This window comes from Dreissena polymorpha, chromosome 9 (assembly GCF_020536995.1).
Source record: "Dreissena polymorpha isolate Duluth1 chromosome 9, UMN_Dpol_1.0, whole genome shotgun sequence".
Lineage (NCBI taxonomy): Eukaryota > Metazoa > Mollusca > Bivalvia > Myida > Dreissenidae > Dreissena > Dreissena polymorpha.
The window spans coordinates 71,312,625-71,334,633 of record NC_068363.1 but is presented as its reverse complement, the minus strand read 5'-3'; the positions used below and the strand labels follow the sequence as shown (position 1 = coordinate 71,334,633).

The 22,009-nt window shown below is 36.9% G+C and overlaps 1 protein-coding gene across 1 annotated transcript; it reads right to left on the bottom strand.

Moving 5' to 3' along the window:
- Nucleotides 1-1,101: 1,101 nt before the first annotated feature.
- Nucleotides 1,102-20,749, bottom strand: LOC127845818 (PC3-like endoprotease variant B). Its single transcript, XM_052376968.1, has 14 exons — nt 20,531-20,749; nt 15,561-15,789; nt 14,909-15,010; nt 13,862-14,053; nt 11,857-12,003; nt 11,476-11,558; nt 9,282-9,370; nt 8,558-8,730; nt 5,548-5,787; nt 5,170-5,270; nt 4,494-4,712; nt 3,753-3,920; nt 3,041-3,208; nt 1,102-2,284 (listed from the first exon to the last, which is right to left on the bottom strand). Exons 2-14 carry the CDS (start codon nt 15,744-15,746, stop codon nt 1,765-1,767), a joined length of 2,388 nt encoding a protein of 795 aa, XP_052232928.1. The 5' UTR covers nt 15,747-15,789; nt 20,531-20,749; the 3' UTR covers nt 1,102-1,764.
- Nucleotides 20,750-22,009: the final 1,260 nt, after the last annotated feature.

Sequence of the window (22,009 nt, the reverse complement as noted above, 5' to 3'; positions counted from 1 at the left end):
CATGACGGGTTAATATTACTTATTCAACCATGAAAAAGGAACTGGCTTATCATTTCAAAATACTTCATCGAAATATTTTTCATATATATGCTGCTATGAATATGTTTAATATCCAAACTACATAAACAATAAATTTCATTCATATGTTGAAATATTTGGTTCATTTCAATTTACTTTTAACGAAAATACCAGCTTAAACCGGACAAGATACTTGGTAATTATTACATAAAACGACGTAAAAATTTACCGCAATAAGTATTTTTGGTAACACACCTGTATTTACAATTATTTTCATTGATTATTGGTCTCTTTGGTTTATTTTAATTTAATGTTGAGTGAGAAAATGACAGTTCCTTATTCCTTTCTCAAACCAATTACGAGTTTTCATACAATATAAAAATAAATGTATTGCAATAAATATTTTTAATATCCAACCTATGTATAGAATGATGTTCCGTTATATGTTGTTCACTTTGGTCCATTTTAATTTATGTTTTATGTTAGACAATACCAGTTCGATTTAAATCAGGAACCGCTTTCTTTTCTTTATTCAGAAGTGAACAAGAAACTGGGTTACCATTGAGTAAAACTAAAATATACAATCATCATATTATGAAAATGTTTGGCATGTTGCTATAAACTTCAAAACTCAATGACGATTTCACTGTTAAGGATGGTTGCAATGTGTCTGTATTTGACCTCAACGAGTGACCTTGGCCTTTGGGCTAAAGACTCATGTTTTAACGCGACATGCAATTTCCTCATGTACTTTTAATAAAAAATGCCAGATGAATGCTAAAGTTTGTCAAAATCAGATACATTATTCCCCCAAACATATAATTATCTCGGTGCCCTTGACCTTTAAGTATGGGACGCGACACATCGTCTTTGCATGGTGAACATTTGCTTCAGGCAAACACACTTATTACTGAGACAGCTTAAGTCTCACGTATCGCAAGCGGCTCGACAAAAAATACACAATTAAAAAAATCAATACACCAGCATTATTTGAAAAACAACAAATCCTGTATGTTAAAAAACAATAACTGTCGGTATTTACACATATTGATGAAAAGAGCATCAAAAAGACGAACCAATTAATTCAGTAGATTGTTTTATTTCAAAAAAGAAAAATGTGTAACAAATTTTTCCATCCAGATAAATATAAAAGGTACGTAAAATTCCAACAATTAACAGTAACAAAAACACCAGCCAATTTACTCATAATAAATACACAAGTATAACAGTGAATAATTTTTGTTTAAGAAATATAAAAAAGCTTCCACATCTGCTTACCAAAATAAAACTGCCAAAGAACACATGTTTTACAAAAAAGATGATTCATTTCATAATTTGTATTTGGGAATTGTATGAATTTGTGAGGCGTTCGACGTAAATTGATTGAAAATGCAGAACATGAAACGAGTATTTAGTAGAACACACCAACACCAAAGCAAAAGCGTCCGCATATCATGAGAAATAAATAAAAGATGTAGTACCTGAATATAGAGTAAAGGGATTTCCTTTGAAAAATGAGCTAACAAAAAGTAGAAATTAAGGTAAGTTTAATCTTGTAAACAAATTAGAAGCACATATAATTGTAAATAATAAACAAACAGAATTACAATTTTAAAGTATTGCAAAACTAACTTTTGAAAATCATAGAAATCGATTGACAAAGCGTGTTCAATAATTTTATTTGTTGTTAGATTGATAGGTTAACGAGATTCTTACTAAAGGTCATCAACATATATCTGATATCGCTTATTTCTTCTTTCTTTCACTCAAATACTGCTCGAGATCATCAAGTAGTCTCGTGATTTCGTGGTGTCGCTCGGCGTCATGTGAGCGCTCCCGGATGTGCGACTTCTCAAGGTCGCTGATTTCCCTTGATATGAGTGCCTCCAATAGTTCCCGCTTTAAGGTGGCCAAACTCTCATCAGAGAACTCCACGTCTGATGAGTCGTCTGCAATTTCCGGCGAAGTCAATCCTCTGTTATACATTTTATTTTTATACAAATCGTTAAGCTTGAACGAACGACCTTGAAACAAATGGGACATGGTGCCGAGAATTTTGTCAGCTTTTTCATCGAACTCTTTCTTGATCTCCTCAGTTTTCTTGACCGTGTCAAGGTCAACAGCCCTCTTCAAGGTCACTGACCTTGAGAAATCGTACTCGCGCCGCATGATCGTCTGGAGCTCCGACTCATCCGGGCGTTTGGCTTTCTCTGGTAATGACTTTTTCTTATCATCGTCATGGTAACCGTACATTGTCAGCGCCCAGCTGCGAACATAGGCGTGAAAAACTTAATAATAATAGTAACAGAAACAATACAGTTAAAATAATCATTGTCAGTGTTGAGACCATTGATAACAGATAATTTCATTTTGAATTACACTGACTTTAGATCACATAATATTTTTTAATCTGCATCCCAATCAAGATCACTTAAATCAACCTGTCAAATTGGTTTACATTGACTACTAAAATACATATGATCTGCGCTCCGATAAAACCGGGCTAAATGCATGTCCGTAAAGTGTCGTCCCAGATTAGCCTGTGCAGTTTACACAGGTAAATCAGGGACGACACTTTCTTAATAAACTAGATTTTCGCTGAAATAGACTTCATATAAACGAAAGGTACAATGAAAGCTGAAAGAGTTGTCCCAGATTAGCCTGTGCGGACTGCATTACGCATCGTTTTCCCAGAACGAGGCACGAACAATGTTTGGTCAACCCTATTGATGATGGATAAGTATCTACAGGTCAATTATTCGTAGCACACTTGAAGACATGGTCATCATTATACTGAACACCATAACTGTCAAACGGATAATCAAAGCTTTTATGCAACATCTAGTTAATTTTAATGGGTGACACTAACTGTGCGGCTTTCCCAAAGTCCTTGTAGTGGTTACCTCTCAATTTAATGACCTTAGAATCAGTAAAAATATTGGTCGTTTGGTTGAGGTAGATTGAGTGAGAATTTTTTCACCAACGCCATAAGCATGCAGTCTAAGATTTACGAATAGCCTACCTTGTAAAGTGCATCGGTTTAGAGTCGTGGTGGCCCTCGGATGCAGTGTTACAGACCTCGATGACCCAGGTGCCGGCGGGGTTCTCCTCCCAGTTGTGCACCGTCAAGAACGTGAAATCGATCGCCTCCTTGCTGTCGTCATTCATCCGGCGTTTAATCAGGAGTGACCTGTGGGTACATGTGGTAACCGTACTTAACGTTGACGGTGTTTTCACGAGAATCGACACCAATATGTGGGAGAGTAAAACACCAAAAATAGATGCATGTTTTATAAATGAAAACATTAGGGAATTAGGGCCTGTTTCTATGTACAATTTATGTATCTATCTAGGTATCTATCCATGTACATGCCAATCTATATCGCCCGGGCCCCCAAACACTTGCGAAAACAAGAAACTGGAATAAGTCAATTTGACATAAAAAAAACTACTGTAGCCAACTCATACACGTTTATATACTTAATTCTGACCTTGTCTCGGCAACGGCTTACAGGGGAACATAAAGTGGTTACTGTCTCTAGACATGTCATCGTCAAACCTCTATTGAAGATAATCAATTATACAAACATTAAGGATCAAGAGGCATAGCTTATTCAAACGAACTTGGGTTTCAACTTTGATATTCATTGATAAAAACACATGTTTATTGGTATATTACTAGTACTCAAGTGTGATTTAAAAAAAATGTTGCGGTCACGTGCCCTACCGCGTACCTCGTGCTGGCCGGCGACTCCAAGTAGATCTCCACGTCCCCTCGGCGCGCGGCCTCTGCATGCACGTGTAGCTGCACGTGCTCAAGGTTCGTGATGCTGGTGGCGTCGTCGCCTTGGCAACTTTGGTACGGAAACTCTACCTTGTGGCACTGGCCGGGCGATATATTGCTGTGAGATAGAGAGGGATATATGCTCGTTATTGTTGTTTTCTTATTTACTAATGACGATCTTAATTGTACCTTGCCATGGTTAGCCTGATAAATTGGGAACTCAGTAGTTTTAACAAAAATAATCTATTGAATAGTGGTTCAATGTTCATACTTGACTTTGTTCGTTCAAATCTTTAACAACATAAATGACAGCACAACATTACGTTGGCGTGATATTCTTATATCTATTTAAACCGATTTCAAAAGCAAAATGTATATATTCATCAAAACAGTACTTAAATATTTATGTGCGCATTCAAGTCATTGTCAAGTTAATTTTAGCGAGTGAACATGAAACTGTAAAGATTGTTTACTAATACGATAAGCATGTATCATATAACCTTAATGCGCATTTTTTTCATTCGGGTATATTTTCAATATTATATGATACATTTGTATAAATGTTACCACAATACTAGATAACACACCAGCATTGTTACTAATAATCTCGTACATATCGATACTTGTTACATAATATTAATACAATTTATATATAAATATAAACTTAAAAAAGAAAACAACAACAACATACGCATCCACTGTTTTCTCCCCTGACTCACAGACGCGCTGCTGCGGCTTGTTGACCCACTGCTGTGCGAGGTGCACCATCACTGTAGCGTCCATCATGCCGAAGCCAAACTTGTCGTTCACGTGGTACCCGGCGCCATTGATCGTCCAGCCGTCGCCGCCGATAGGGATCCGCGCCGCCTTTGCCGTGATATGCTGCACGTCGCGCCATGTCAGATTGGGACTGGGGTTGATAAGAGCGACAGAGTTACATGTACACCATGTGTTTATGAGTTTACACATATTGGTGATGACTAGAAAATAATGTTTGGCTAATGGTAGGCTACATAACTCATGCCTATTAATTTTAATAATTGTATGTAGATACACACACTCTTTAAAAGGGCATGAAAGCGTCATTATATGACTTCCGAGATTACACGAGATGTGCAACTGCGAGGTACAAATAAAACGGCCAAGTAAATACTTCAAGTTCTCGACGCGGAGTTAATTTTTAGTTGATTCGAAACAAAAACCCAGCTCATCGCTCCAAACTTATTGTAGACTTAAAGCCTCTTGAGTTTGATCAAAGATGCCCAATGTTTTTAATGCAAAAATATGTTCAAAGGAAACAGAGACTCCTCTGTAAATGTAAATAAATAAATAAGTAACGAATACAAAATGAAAAAACGTATACTTACTTTGCCTGAAGCACGAGTGCGTAGACACCGGAAGCAAGAGGCGCCGCGCTTGAGGTGCCTTCAAAGTTTTCCACGCATCCACCGTTCAAGTCCGTCGTAACCTAAACGAGAGCGACAATAAGTAGAGCATTTCGTCAGCTCTTTTACAAGGCTCAACTTGCAATGTATTAAGAATTCAGATTTTTTTAGGATTGTTTGCCGCATGGACGAATATCGGCCACTCTTGTAAAAAATAATAAAGGCCTAGAGCTACCAAATGGAACAAGGTCACGCCCGGCTGGTATAGGTTTACTAAAGGTGACATACAGGCGCACCATTTTGATCTTCTTCGTTCCAAACAGTGCAAAGAGTGCGAAAGGCCAAATCTTGCATGCTCACCACTTTGATCTTATACATGGCGTTCATCTCTTCTTTCTTAGTTGCCTCGCCGCCCGTCGGCACGGCGATCATGGTGGAGCAGCAGCGCTCCCCGAAGAACGGTTTGTCCCCGTGGTCTGTCAGCGACTGCACGGAGATGCTCTCGATGCTTCCGACGTAGCCGTCAGCGCCGCAGTGGTCGTCGTCGCTGCCGCCGTTTCCGGTGGCCCAGATGTACAGGTTCCCGAGACCGTTTCGACCCTATCGAGTTTGAATAATATAATTATGAATCGGTATGTGCCTGGTAATGACTTAATAAAGTCGTCACGCGTAGACTAAGACAATCGTTTCTGTCAAACATTAGAATAATCTCTAGAGCAAACGTCTTTATAACCATGCGATATTAAAAATGCACAATAATTCGTTACTTCGCGCTGCTTTGTTCATTGTACAAAGTGCTTTCATTTCTTTTTTGAGACACTGGCTGTAACTTGGTAAAATGTAACAAGAAACAAGCATTTGTGAACATTAAAGTTCCTACAGTTTAAGTCTTGTTTTTCAGGGACCTAAATTAGTCTCCGAAACATATTTGTGACATTGGACTTTGCTATTTTGCGTCATCAGTTAAAATCTGCATTAACTATGAATTTATATTTACAGTATGTTACTTGAAAATATTCGGTTCTTTTATTACACATACTCGTTGATGTCAATTTTCGTCTTGATACTGATATCATTTATGAAAGAGATAATATATGCCAAGAAATTTACATAGACAAACAAATGAGCCGCGCAAAAAGAAAACGGGATTTAAAACATGTGCTTAAAGTGTCGTCCCAGATTAGCCTATTGTCAGGGACAAAACATTCCATCTTAACTGACTTTTCGTGAAGAAGAGTCTTCATTTAAAGTCAACACTAAAAAAATTGAAAAAATACAAGAGCGTGCACTTCGTTTCATCTACTCGGATTATACTTCTACCTATTGTGAACTATTATCCAAATCTAAATTACCATCGTTGAATGTACGTCGGTTAAGATCTATAGCTTTAGAATCTTTCAAAATAATACATAGAGACACACCTTCATACTTACATGACCTGTTAACTATTAAACAGACTTCATATTCTTTCAGGTACTCCAATACTGCTGTTATACCTAAGGTAAGGACCACAAGATACGGCATCAGCTCTTTCCGCTTCAGCGCGGCCAGGCTTTGGAATTCTCTACCGCAAAACTTCAGAGACCAATCGAACTACAATTGCTTCCGAAGTCTGGTCAGCGCATGGAGTGGAGAGAGTTGCGCTTGTTCTTGCTGTTCCGCAGCTTCATAGCCTTACTTATTTACTAAATTTAGTTGTAGTTTTGTTTGCATTTAGTTTTATTAGTACTGCTTTTATTTATTTTTGCTTGCATTTCCCTTGTTTTCTTCTGTTTGCTTTGTTTGTATGTGTAGTTATCATCCCTTTCCAGTCTCTATAACCCTAAGAGCGTGAGTACTTTTGTTTTTGCCTAATTTGTGTGCATGTATTTGCTGCTTTTTATGTCTTAACTATGAAATATATTCTAATTTGTGTTATGCACTTGTGAGGAAGTTGCTGATCAGTTCTTTCCAAATCTGATTTGGGGATATATGTTTTTTAGAATTGTCTTATTTGTCGCACTTTTGTGCTTATTTTCCTATTCAGTTTCTTATTTATTTTGTTTTATTGCAGTTTTTAGACCTAGGTCAAGATCAGCAACTTCAACACAAATTTTAATTTAATGTATTATTTCTGCCAATTGTATTTGTGATGTTTGTAGTCTGCCAGTTATTTAAATTTTGCCTCTGCATGAATATATTTGTTTTAAATACCTCATGTCTTAAAAGTCTATAGGATTGATTATGTATCATTTAATGCTGATGTTTGTTTTAAATATGCATGTTATTTATTGCTATTATTGTAAATGTCGGTTAAGGTAGTGCACCTCTAATGGGCACATATCCAAATATAATCTAATTAATTATTTTCTTAATCAGCATCATTTCACTGAACTACATGCAAATTTGTAGGTAGGCTTTCCATGCTTTTTAAAAAAATATACCGATTTTTTCAAAACCACCCCCACGCTCGGCTTTTGTCCAGTTTATTTTCACCCCTGGGGTATAAAAAAGTTCCATAATTCATTCAAATTTCCAAATATGGGCATGCAGTTGGTGTGTACAGATGCTGTAAAGGTGTTTAAAGTTTAAACAAGATGAAATAAGTATTCTTTTACAGACATTTTTTTTTTACAAATTTTTATCTATGGAAGAGCGCCATGAAATGTAAGTGATTTCAGCCAAGTAAAAATTGGGTCGGTTAAAAACAAAGTGTCATAAAATTCAAAATAGTATCATTTAAGTCATATTTTAAACTTAGTTTTTAATAGAAACACTATATACAGCAAAAATACCAAGAACTAGACAGATTTACCGTTTACTTTTTGAAATAAAAATAAAAATGCAACATGCATGGTTCGTATTTTCAACAGTAAATCACCCAATTTCGCCATGACGTTGTTTTAATTTTAATAATTGAAGAATGTGCATAAAAATTGCAACATATTTAACAATAAATATAGCTTATATGCCATATTAAATCAAATTACGTTAGAAAATAAATAAAACGCGTCACAAAAAAGTATACGTCGTCGGCAGGATTCGAACCTGCGCGGGAATATCCCAAAAGATTGCTAGTCTCTCGCCTTAACCACTAGGCAACGGCACCTAATAGTAGGCTCTTCAACCTTCGAAGAAATCGCGGGAAATCATTAGAGGTGCACTACCTTAATAGCTATTCATAGCTAATGTTTCTTTGTTACACATGTACCGACTTAAAATAAAATTTGATTTGATTTGATTTGATTTGAAACGAAAAAAAACATAACACCGGAAAGGTCGCCCCTGATTAGCCTGTGCGGACTGCACAAACTAATCTGGGAGGACACTATCAAATGGTATAAGCACCGTTTTCCCAAAATTAGGCTTAACTACACTCAACAAGACGTACAGTCTCCACGCCCTTGCGGAACGCTTCCCGGCACGCTGTATGTGGCGCCTCCATGGTTTTGCCGTCATCGTGCGGCCCCCAGGAGGCGCTGTATATGTGGATGTAGTCGTGCTCGTACAGCAGCGCCCGAGCCTCCAACTCGTCTGTCACAACGCCGTCAAGGATCCGAATACCTGGGGACAGAGCGGCAAAGAGAATGGTAAGAGCGGCAGAGAGAACGGTAAGAGCGGCAGAGAGAACGGTCAGCTGTATCCGGTCAGTTTGGGGTTATGGGCTTGAATCCGCGGCGCGATACTGCATTTGAATAGACTGCAATGTTGTAGGTCGGGTAATAGCAAAACGTTCTCCCAGAAACGCGGAGGATGGTCGTTGAATGAGCAATGGAAGCCCCGGAACAGGGAATAGGGCTTCACTGCGACATATATATTCCTTTGAATGAAGAAGTCACCGAACATTTTGAAATTGCTTTATCGGGTAATGACAATTATAAATAAGATGTATTTTATAAGCAATGATTAAACACATTCTCTGAATTAAAGTATGAAATTACATTAAATGTAAGAGTCACCTTTCAGAAGAGACCGGGCTGGTGTCATGCGAAATAAGATGATGATCTAACCCGGACATTAAAATATTTTGCTTATTTTTTCCTGAAGGGCCATGTGGTGAGTTACAACTTCAGACGAATTATTGTGTCTAACCTATCGAATGGGGCGTCACTCACCTCCGATGGAGGAACGGAATGCCACACCCACTCCGCAGATGCCGTTTCCGGCCTCGGCCGCGATCTCTCCCGCGCAGCGCGTGCCATGGCTGAAACAACGTGAAAAAAGTATGCGTCAACTAGTTCAGATGTAGTTTGCGAAACAATCCATTTTGTAGAAATACAGGTATCAATTTACACTTATAAAATCAACAACAGCTAAAAACAACCGAGATGCAATACGATGGGATCATTCGAATGTATAAGTACATTATTAAAAAAAAATGTTATAAACAAACTATCAACAGCAAAAACAAAACTATTTTTGCATAAAAAAAACAGCAACAGAATAACCACAACAACAAGCCACTGATTTGAAAACCTTTTGAATATATTTAGACGGATATTGCAGAATGTATGCAAAAGTGTATCTGAATTGTGACCTTACATCGACCTTATATCGATCTCGTTTAATAGAAAACATTGTTAAAACGTTCAACGTGTCTCTCGCGATCAAACCAAGGTATTTACCGATGAATACATATTTACACGGCAGTAGGCAGTTATTACACTATCCTGTAGTGGTTCAGAATCTAGCACAACGTTTTTACCGGTAGTTTAATAGTATTTGCTATTGACAACGCATGCCGAGTATGAGCTCACCTGGCATAAACCAATGAGGGACTAATAAAATCGTGTTAATACAATACATGCTCGTCCTTATTAAGGTTATTGACAACAAAATAATACAACACACACGGGTTAAACACACCAACTTAAAATCTTCAATCAGTCGAAATTGTCGCAATCGAGACCATGACGGTAATGCAATGTTTCGTGAAAATCGGCTCATACGACTTTGTTACACATAGAAAAGAAATTAAAATAACATCGAATTCAATGTTGTTACGCAGTGAATCCCCAATCATTGGTAAGAAAAGAGGTCATGTAAAGAACTTTGATAAACATGACCATTTCATAATCAAAACATCCAAGTGTTATCATACGCCATAAAAAGTCTCATATTGTTAACATGATTTTTATTGGAACGACATTTATATAAATAACTCAAAAGCATATAACAATTTACAAAACCGGAAGACTGCGACGCGTCACATTGACAAGAAATGTTTACATCGTATTATTACAACCACAAAGGACGGAATTTATGTACTTAGCGCGCAATGCATTATCAGGCTGGTCCCCATTATAACACGTCGTCTCCGTTTTCGTTATGGCAAACAAACGCAGAGTTAACTTAATTAAATCACAAAATAACACGAAGCAAATACATACCTTTCTATATGTCCTTTGATTGCAAGAAACAGACAAAACATTATAAAAATACGTAAGATGTACGCGTTCCGTAAGATGTACGTATTCAGTATGATGCTAGTGTTGAGTAAAATGTACATGTTCAGTGTGGTGTACGGGTTCAGGATGATTTAAGTGTTCATTTAGAACATGTCCAGTAAGAAGTACATCATGATTTAAGTGTTCAGTATGACGTAAGTTTTAAATGATTAACGTATTCAGTATGGTATTAGTGTTCAGTAAAATGTACATGTTCAGTATGATGAACTTGTTCAGTTAGACCATGTTCAGTAAGATGTTAGTGTTAAGTAAGTATGGCCTCGTAACTAAACCCGCTGACATAATTGTGCATGATGACATAAAGCACATTCTTAACACGAACTCAAATTGAAGTGTCAACATACCGATAGATTCAATGAGTCAACAATCAGTTTAGGAGAAGCAAAGGAGTTATTCATATACTATTCTTAGTATGCATACTTCAGAAATTTCATTTTATGTATTAAAGGGAAAAACGTAGCACGTATCAGAAATTGTTGTTTCTTGAATTCCATACAATAGTTCCGAGAAAAACAACACCTGTACAGCCTTTTACGCCTCGCTTATGACAACGACAATCCCCAAAACATGCACTGTAAATAACCTTATATATAAGTCGCGCTCTTGAAAAACGGAGCTTTATGCATATACGTTAAGTGTCGTCCCAGACTGTGCAGTCCACGCAGTCCGCTTTATGGCATTGTTTGTTTAAAGGAAGTCTATTCTTAGCGAAAAACCAGTTAAGCGGAAAGTGTCGTCCCTGATTAGCTGATGGTGATGTATTAAGCTCTGTTTTCCCCGAGCAAGGCTCATATATATTTGGACCACTACTGTACACAGCCGAACACTACCCCATCGTTACCTGTTAGCGGCACTGGACTTGTCCGGGGTAGGGTCGTTCTTCTTGTCGTTCTTGTCATTGAAGTCGGCGCTCGCCCTTGCGTCCTGTAGAACATAAAGCACACAAGTGGCATCCAAACTCCATGTGACACTCGTGTGAAAACATCGATCCAGGAATGGCCACCAATCCTTTAAATTTCTGCCCAGTTATTGTACAAGTATAATCAACACCCGTTTACAATTAACACATGCGCTTTGGAATACCCAGCAAAAATGCACGCGTTCTGTTTTGATATAATAATTCAACCACTAAACAAGTGATGCCCATTTGGGATCTTGTTAAAATATGTTCAAAATATTTGTCTTAGGTGACAAACGGCAAAGGTGAGTACGGGTTACTCACGTAGTTGTTCCGGATATCAGGATGCTCGTGGTCTACGCCGTCATCTAGCGTGGTGACACGCACACCCAGGCCATTAAACCCCTGCTGCCACACGGGCATCACGTGCAGGTCGATGTCCCTCTTGCCGCCCGTCTGCTCATTGTTTTGCTGGCAACAAAGATGCGCGTCTCATTAGGCATTGGTTCATTTTGGTGGCTTTATTATAACCAATTTGATTTATTGTGGTTTAATTGTCTTTGAACATTTTGCAATGCATGACGACACTTGTATGTTTTGTGATTAATTCTGGGTTAAGTGTGAGATTGGGTTAGCTTTGCATTTCCCGTTCCAAGGCGATGACCCCTGCTGTATTCATTGTTCTTTTTAGTAAATAATGGGTTTACTTGTCTGTTGTTGCGACTCAACAGGAGATAACATCTGTATTCAGAAATCCGCTTATTTACCCTGCAGGGTACGAGTCAATAAGTCTTTATATATAATACTTTGAATTAAACAGAATTAAACATACCGTAATTACTCTAAGTTTTCGGACACCCACTTTTTTAGCAAAAATAATTATTTTTCGTGACTCTTAATTTTCGGACACACGAGTTTTCGTCCATAATAAATGTCTCTAAGATTTCGGACAGTACATTTTACAGCGCTATTTTACCAAATTTCGGTCCTGTTTTCGATATCGAATGACACTTCGATCATGGGGTTTTACAACCAGATTAACATCATAAAACATGGCAGGTGCATGCCTAAGGGCAACGGGCCATTACATTTGCGTTATTGGGTAAATAACCGTGTAAACCGGTATAAAACAATGGTTTCTCCCGATAGCTTAAGCGTTATTACCAGGGGTAGAACAATTAAAAGTTCAATTATCTACCGCAATGGTACTACCCCTTCTCAGTAAAATAACTGTGACAAATAACAAACGCTTCACCGTGTGATACACCCTATTGCAAGTTTTACGAACAATGGAAGGTGTTAGACAACAACTATCGGAAATGAACAAACAAATAATTCATTGCTTTTTTTGTTGCGTTAATTACAGGTTCATACTAGCGAGTATCGGTACATCACATGCTCATCTTTGAACTCGTTGGTCAAAGTACAACCTTGTAGTAACTTTCTGTCAAATTAATTAAGCATTTAAAATTATTTAAAATGCAGTGCAAACATATACAACTGTAATTTATACTATACGGCATGGTATTTTACAAGCGTGTGCTATAACCGGTAGTCGTTGATACAATTGACGCTATTTTCGGACACTTAAATTTTCGACTCTAAGTTTTCGGACACCTGTATTTTGTGAATATTTTTAGTATCTAAGTTTTCGGACACGAAAAAAAATAATATTTTTAAGTGTCTGAAAACATAGGGTCATTAAGTTACGTAAGACGCTAACACATTATACTAACGAAGCCTTTCTCTCGTGTCTTATAAGTGCATGAATGTGATGGGTATTCAGACATATATGACAGCCCAGTCGATTTTTGATGTTTTGCGGTTCCCTAGCGTTTGACATCATTGTTCATAAGCCGAACAAGAGCAAATTAATTATGTACATTTAGCGATATAAATCAGTTGTAACCCAGATCCCCATTCTACTTTGGCAAACCCTTATTTGTACCTGCACACAACACCGATCCCTTGTAATGTACCACTTACAGTTATGTTATATAATTTTAGTCGATATGGAGCATGTATATGAGTTTGAAAGAATTTGAACCGGGTCAGCCTTGATTTTTTACCCGAATTAATGACATTGTTCTCAACTTGGTACTTTCCGGAGTAAGTATACGTGCCGCGGTCTGGAAAAACTGATCTCAATGCATGTGCGTAAAGTGGCGTCTAAAATTTTGTCCCAGAGGAAATTGTCGTGCCTAATAAGCCTTTGCGGACATAGACTAATTAGGGAGACACTTTTACGCACATGAATAAAGCCCCGTTTTCCCTAAACAATGCTCATATAGTATGTACTTGCAGGATACACAATGCAAACACATCCTACCAGATACCACTGGTCCTTGAAGAATTCATCATCGAACAAGGAGCCGTCCCGCGTGCTGAACTTCTGGGGCACGCGGTAGAAGGCGCTGTAGTTGGCCACCTCGCGGATCGGGAACTCCAGCTGCTTGTCGTACACGATCCCATGGCTCCGCTTCACGCGCTTCAGAGCCACTTGCTGCTCGGCAAAACGCACCTGGACGTGTAAGAATGTGTGTGAGTTACTGGGATACGGTTGGGTAGGCCCTGCATTATAACTCAATCATTTTTTGTTAAACATTTTATCAAAACTATTGGGATTTTTACGTATGGCCATCGCCCCCAGAAGACTTGTTATTTGGGTAACGAGGGATATTGCGAGATACAGGAGGCGAGAAAACAAAACTAGGCGTTTAAGCGCCTGGTATGAAGCGCACAGTACTTTGTACCTCGGTTTAACGTCTTATGCCATAGACGAGTTAGTAGAAGGGTACAATCCGTGGCAGAGCAGAGTTACATTTATGGTTTGATGCGGATTAGCAATTCAGGACAACCGTGCATATCGTTTTGCTTAAACCTGTCTTCCGAAACGGACTTAAAACAATATCGCGGTGAGTGGTGATATACACTGATTTGTTTTAAGCACGATTACATACATATATATATAAAGATAATTTAAATAACTGGCTGATCGGCGAAACGAATCAGAAAGACGGGGCGTGGTGAATCATACATTAGACAATGGTCGTACCATGCAGAATTTTATCTGCTAGACGAAATATAGATACTGATAGTAAAAGCTCATCGGATGTGACGTGAAAGGAGATTGATAATAATACAACGCCGATAATAATATCCGTAGTTGAGTAAGGAAAAAGCTATCTAAATTTGTTATTGAATCGTCAGTTACTTTATGCATTTATACAAACGTAATCCTTTATAATCCAATCAAAACAAGAATCCGTGTAAATGCATACGGCGAAGTTATTCAATGCCAATATTTATTCCGCAGATTAAGTGCAGGTAACTATAAGGTACCGCTAACTAGCTTTAGGAACCAACCCGTACATACCCTGTTGTCCTCCATCAGCTTGCTCACGTAGTCGTCAGCGCTGCGTCTTGACCGTGATGTCACATCCGGGTGAGTCAGCACGTACATATTCAATAGGGGCAACTGGAAAGTGACAGATTCATTATATGATACATGTAGTTTAAAAAGTAAATCGATGTGTTTTATGTACGGATACATTTAAGATCTACAAGTAACTATCATTTATCTTCACATACGGAGCTCTGTATTTCCTCCATGTTTGACTTTGCATTATTAGCGGTAGTATTACATTGACCTTTAAGCAAGGGAGACGGGTGTTGCATGCGACACAACATCTGCCTTTGGTAATGATTTACATAAAGTAAACAGTCGAACAATTATGCAGTAACAGATCAACTGGACAGCATTAATTCTTCACTTTACGTTTATCTTGTGTGACCTAGACATTTGAGGAACGGACAAGGTGTTAATTGCGACCCGCCGGTTCCATAGGGTGGTTATTTGTGGATTTTTAAAAATAATTTCCCGACATATGAGGTCGTTACACTTCGCACTGAATCGAAAGACGCACATCTTGAAGGTACGTACAAATGAAATGTGTATTGCTTTATGCCTCCCACGTGGCGTGAACAATAAAATAGCCTAACAACGTGTTTACACCGCCGTCACCAACCTCCGCCTCGAGTAGGAAGCCGTTGTCTCTGGCGACCCTCTCCGCCGTCTGCCTGTCCTCCACCTGCACGAGGAACGTGTTCAGGAAGTAGCCCGGCGCCTGGGTGTCGCTGGGCGTGGTGGGCAGCCCGGGGATCAGCGACAGACAGACGGAGAGCATCAGCGCGAGCGTCAGTCGCGTCCTCATCTTGCAACCCTAACCGAGCCGCGACCTTGGTTCGTATTCGCGTCTGGAATTTAAGAGATTGAAGTGTTTTTTAATATATAAATAGGTTGTCCCGTGAAACTTACAAAAGTCGATAATAACTTTCATAATCGCGTTACTATTCAGCTAGCCAAACAGCAACGCTGTATGAAGAGACCTACATAATGATGCCGTAAGGAACATATTGTAAGAAAAGTAGTTTTACATAAATACATGAGTTTTAACTTTATATACTTTACATGCAATCCACGAAATCGACTAATCTTTCGTTGAAACATAGGGGGTAATCACGTGCCCTTTATTACATTTGTTTAATTATTAAATGTCGCTCACTGTCCAGCATTATCGATAAGAAAGTTATTTTCGTTTATTTCGTATTAATATTCGCTATATACGTGTCTATTGACTTTACTCGTTATATACGAGTTTTCTTAGTGGGAGCTGTAATTTTGTAATCACGCTAAGAAATTTCGAAGCGAGTTAACTGTGATCACAAAACCTCGTATAAATAATAGTTATTTGTTCATTTTTTACTGATGGAGATAGTTCATAAGGGCAAAAACTATTTAATATTTTCCATAAATAAAATAAAATTTTTACCATCCTGAGATATGTCTCCAAAGCTCACTACATTTTTACATAAAATGTGATGATTTCTTTAGAATATATCTTATTTTTTTACAGAAATATATATTGCTTGTATGGTATTTAAAGTACTGTTTTACGAAGCGTGTGCTTTAACGAGCCAATACATTTTGTTTATCGACCATTAACAAGCAAGCCTAATATTTGCATGTTTCGAGTTCTTTTTTTAAAAGGCGTAATTAGCCCAAGAAAAATTTAAAATGACAATATATCAAGTTTCATTTCAATCGCTTGACATATGTGGAAGAATTTCGCTCCACAAACTTAAAAAAGTGTACAATTAAATTAATGTAAGCAGTCTCAATTAAGTGTGTATACTTAAAATTACAACAATAAAAACTGTAACGTTTAACGGCAAATTACTCGGGAACTTGTGAATCTCTGCGCAGAAGGGTGCCTGACATTTCGTGGTGATGACATTTATCAAGTTCCAATTCAATTGAGCGCTGTTGAAGGAGCGCACTCTACAAACTTAACTGATTTAATGTATTATCCTAGGTGGTAATGAAAAAGGTCGTAGACCGGACGGACGGACTGGAATGTCATCAAGGGAAGAGCAAACAAAATACGGTTGATTGAAAAAGGGCTAGTGTTTTATTATGCGAACAGACCAACTCACCAACGGACAGACCAAACGAAAGACCTTTATACCCCTTGCCACATTTCGTCTGAAGAAGTATCTAACTGGACACCTGTTTTATACTAGTACCGAAAACACAGAAAATTAGGTTACTGTCATATGGTTATGTAATATATCAGGTGTTGCTAAGAATAAACAAACGGCGAGGTCTGCCAAGACCTTGCTTTATGCGTGCTGAGTCTGATATATAGCGACACGATAGGAAAGTACACGTTTTCTGGTTGTCATACCTCTATGCCCACATTTACTTTAAAGAAACAAACAAATATTGTGCTACTGCTCTGCATTTGTTCCGTGGAATTTAAAGTTAGACCTTTTTCACTTAATGAGCACCTGCGCTTAATATGTGTAACATGTGTCATAGCTGTTTTTTTAGATTTTCTTGCGTACACAATTGTTGCCCTGCTAAATCCAATTCACTTATGTCGAATTTATAATTCATTTCTTGTAATATAATGTTCATCCAACACCGAGTAATACAAATGCATCAGGCACATTCGTATCGAGCCGATGTCAGCGAAAAGGTATGATAAAATATAATTTTGGTATGGGTGAGGTCTTAAAATGCAATTAATATTGACAAATATGTGACAAATATACCGTAAGATTTACCTAAACTGAATATTTAAGCTGTAATACGATATATGTTACATTGCCCTCGTTAATGTTCGTCCATCGTTCGGACATCAATTAAAACATTTTCTTCCGTCAGTACGATGCCAACGAGTTACCCCTCCTTTTGCTGTTGCAATGGATCAATGAGGGCTCGCAAATCGAATGTCTAGGTTCGAGCTTTCTTTAATTCTTTTTTGTTCCACACTAAACCTTTAGTTGACGGTTCATTGTAAATACTTTAAAAGTAATGTCAAATTCATTTAACTCGTAAAAATGTTCACTACCGGTATATGCTTTATTGAATGTTTCACTTTACTGTAAATTGAATATCAGTAATAGTAACAATACGACCCAATCTCATTATCTATCAATCTGTTGGTTTCAAGTTGTATCGGCATATTAAAGCCTTGCTTTATGCTGCAAATGCCATGCAGACTTATACACAAACATGTCATTATACATATTAATATATAATTATAATGTAAATAAAAATATACATGTATATAAATAAAAATAAAAATTCGCGTTTCGAACTTAAAATCAACCAAATAGTTGCTTTGCGTGGTTACCGTTTGTCGAATTATGATCGTGGTTTCTTCAAATATCTGTTTCAATAATGCACGATATTTATAATCTCAACTAAGACTGGGCCGCGGATTTTAACAGAATATTCATTAGAGAAAATTTAAAATATCGTTTCATACCATTGTATTCGTGAATTACCAAAATGTCATGGCCCTTGTAAATCCGGGTTGCGATCGGCTATATTTGCATTTACATCGGGTCATGTACATCTCTACATAATACACTTTCATAACGTCATACTTCACTGCCTTTGAACACAATTGAACATGCATCAATCTTTCTTATTTAGTTGTATGAGATCCTTTTAAATTTATTTCAGCTGCTTTGCGCAAGAGAAATTTTGAGCAATTATAGTATATTCAATATATTGTCAATAGGGAATTGACGTATATGTGACATCTGATAGTATTTTTAACTAAACAAGGTTTTTCAAATAATAAATGACCCGTGTACTCATTGAGTACTGTTAATTAATCTGTAATTTACTGAGTTGTTGATTCTCTGTTTGGTGTATATTTATTTGCCTTTTTAAGAACATTCATTCGTTCATGTATTTATTGAATCATTCATTTTTCCACTCACTCACTCATTCATTTATTAATTTAGTCACAAACCCACTCTTAATCATTCATTTATTTCATTATTTAATTGTTTTTTTTGTGTAATAATAATTTGTTGCTTTGAAATTACACATGATCGAGATATTACTGTAGATAAAAATAAAATATGTTTTCTGCGAAATTCTAATCATAGTATAGTATAGTTATTATTTATTCAAAAGGCTTTAATTATAGAAACATAATTGTATTAATACATTAAGGTACAAATTACTGACTTCACAAGTTTCGAAAAACATTCATACGTAATTTTGAAGATATTTCAGTTAAAAGGATATAGTGTCATGTTTCGCATCCCCAAAAAGCATTACCGACACATGTTTTGTATACTCTACAATGTAAATATCTTTTAATATCGTGTACTTGTGTTATACTAACTTAAATCGTGTATAGTTCACGAATCTTATAAAGTATAACGATTGCGTCTTTCGTGATTTTTGGTAATCTCTCCTTTTGCCATGGTTATGAAAGTATTTCCAACATGGTAAGCTTTTCAAAGATAAGAGTAGTTGAATAATTTGGTTTACACAAAGATTAGTTGAATAATTTGGTTTACACATATTTCCTAAGTGTTTAACACATCGACCACATCCCATGATTTTGTTGTTTATCTATCAAATGACAGCCAGCGTTTTATTATACTATATAAACACTGTGACAATTGCCATGGAAATCGATTTAGATTTTTTACTAGATATATTCAGACACTTCGACACACTTCGCCACTTCGTGCCTTAATGCGTTGACATTATAACACTTACATTACATCCCCAATATAATTTTACACTACATCGACACTAAATAAGTGGACAATAGCACATATAAGATTCTACATATGCATATATTCGGTGTTCACTGCCACAAGGGCATGAGCTTTACAGATCAACCGATTACATCGTACACATAGCTCCGGAGAAAATAATTGCAAATTGGCCAAATAAACGATATAATGAACGCAATTTTCTCATTTCACATACACATGCATGTATGAGACAAACCATACCGAGATGGTTTTGTTAGCCGATATTGTCTGTATGTTGTGAAATAATGTTCGACTTGACATTGCCAATTGGTGAATAAACAACAGTTACTTGTAAGTGTCTTTATCGGTAGGAATTTCATAGCAACTGATCAGATTAGCAATCGGTTGTTAATTGATGGATAAACAACGACGAAGACAACATCTTATAAATAAAACAATTATTTGATGCGGTTTTTAGGCTATTGAGATGTAAGCGATATATTTTCGTATGGCATAATGCGGCTAAGCCTTATGGATCGGTATTTCTATTTGTGTTGTATATTGGCCACTAAACAACCAAATTTAGTACTATTTATTAAATAAAGGCCCAGCTTATATCATGTATGTTAAAAATGTATTTTTCGCGACAACTCGGCTTTGCAGTATAGTATTCTGGGATGTCTAGGATAGAAGATGATTAGCAGTTGGATCTTCAGCATCGGCTAATGTTAATTAAAACCATTGTATATTGGCATGAAGTTCATTACATGAAGATTTTCACCTTATGCTGTATATTAAACATAAACATATGAACAATATAAAACTCTATTTCATAGAATCCGATCCTACGTTAACACAATTGTCATTTCTTTATGGTTATTACTAAAAAAACATACACAAAATACAGTTTAATTTACTATACCTGTAATGTTTAAAGCTTATATCACAAATAAGTATCCATTTCACAAGTTTAACAAGTACATGTATATCCAAAACTTATAACACATCCACGTATACACGAATATCTACCCTGTGTCACAATAATCTCTCGTTAGACTATTTGTTTTGATTGCCGAATTAGAAAGTACGTCATATAGGCATACTTTCCGATAAAAACTTCATAAATACTTTTGTCTGGCGTTAAATCGTGACAAGAGTAATTTTGGTAAATCGCTATAGTTTATTTGCGAAAGGCTCGGGGATAATTTTGGTTTCGGTTGACGTATTTCGAGTGGGTAGGCAGGTAGAGATATAAATCTTCTATTTACCCTGGGTACAACGGTATTAATATGGTATGCTATATTGCAAGATGAGAGGACGAACATTTAAATCCAACGATTAAAGAAGGATAAAGCGATGTGTGCATTGATAAATATATACCAATAAGGAAAATACGGTGTTTATTAAAACGCGTGAAAGGTAGACGAACATAATAAAAAACCCGTTCCGTTACCAAAACAGGCTTAAAAGGTTATACTTAAAATTAGCACGTTTAAACATATTTTATTTCCAAAATAATCACAAAACTACAAAATATAAAAAATTAGCACGAACATTATATCAGCTAACGACCCAACTTTTAACCTACAATTCGAAGATATTTATTTGATAAAGAACAAATCGCGAAATTTAATATGTTTTGATGCTGATATTTTGTAATGTACGAAATTAGGGGAAGGATTCCTGGCGGGATAGGGGTGGCATTGGCACGTAATGTTGGACTTCTGCTCGGACAACTTGCGGAATTAGTGTTAAGTCCCGAACTTAATGACTACGGGCGGTATTCTACTGTTTTTTTCCGGGTGTAATACATATCCGGGCATATGTTTATACTAAATTTTTTTATGGAGGAGATTTGTGGACTGAATTTTACACTTTGTTGTTTTCGCGGGGAGGATTTTATACGTAAACAGTGTTTATGAAGGCATGAGACGGAATTTGAACTTTCTGATTTTTACAGTACGTAATGTTGAATTGAAATCATGGCCATTTTTTTGGTTAAAATATAGATACAGAACAGCAAGGGACCATAACTCTTATTTAAGAAAGTGTAGGGTTATGCTAAAGTCGTGTATGGTATCTGAGATATACATGTAGCCCTGAAAAGTTACATCATACAAAAATAACGAAGGGAAATGACTCTTATTTAAGAAAGTGTAGGGCTATGGTTCTTGTGCATAGCAGTCCTCCTAATTACATGTAATATCTATATATGTACATCCATGAAGTTTCATGTAGAAATTTTATATTGCATCTGAGATATAGCCCTGAGTAGTTACATCATACTAAAACAACAAAGGACAATAACTCCTATTTAAGAAAGTGAGATATAGCCCCAAAAAGTTTGTGAAAGACGGACGGACGGACTGACAGATGAACAACGCCAAAACTATATCCCTCC

What these genes read in the sequence shown, in the direction of transcription:
- LOC127845818 (XM_052376968.1), bottom strand. Translation starts at nt 15,746, where the DNA reads ATGAGGACGCGACTGACGCTCGCGCTGATGCTCTCCGTCTGTCTGTCG. An exon ending in TCAAGGACCAGTGGTATCTG is followed by an intron (nt 12,004 to 13,861) that starts GTAGGATGTGTT and finishes CTTTGTTGCCAG; the next exon opens with CAAAACAATGAGCAGACGGG. An exon ending in CCATGTATAAGATCAAAGTG is followed by an intron (nt 5,271 to 5,547) that starts GTGAGCATGCAA and finishes GCTCTCGTTTAG; the next exon opens with GTTACGACGGACTTGAACGG.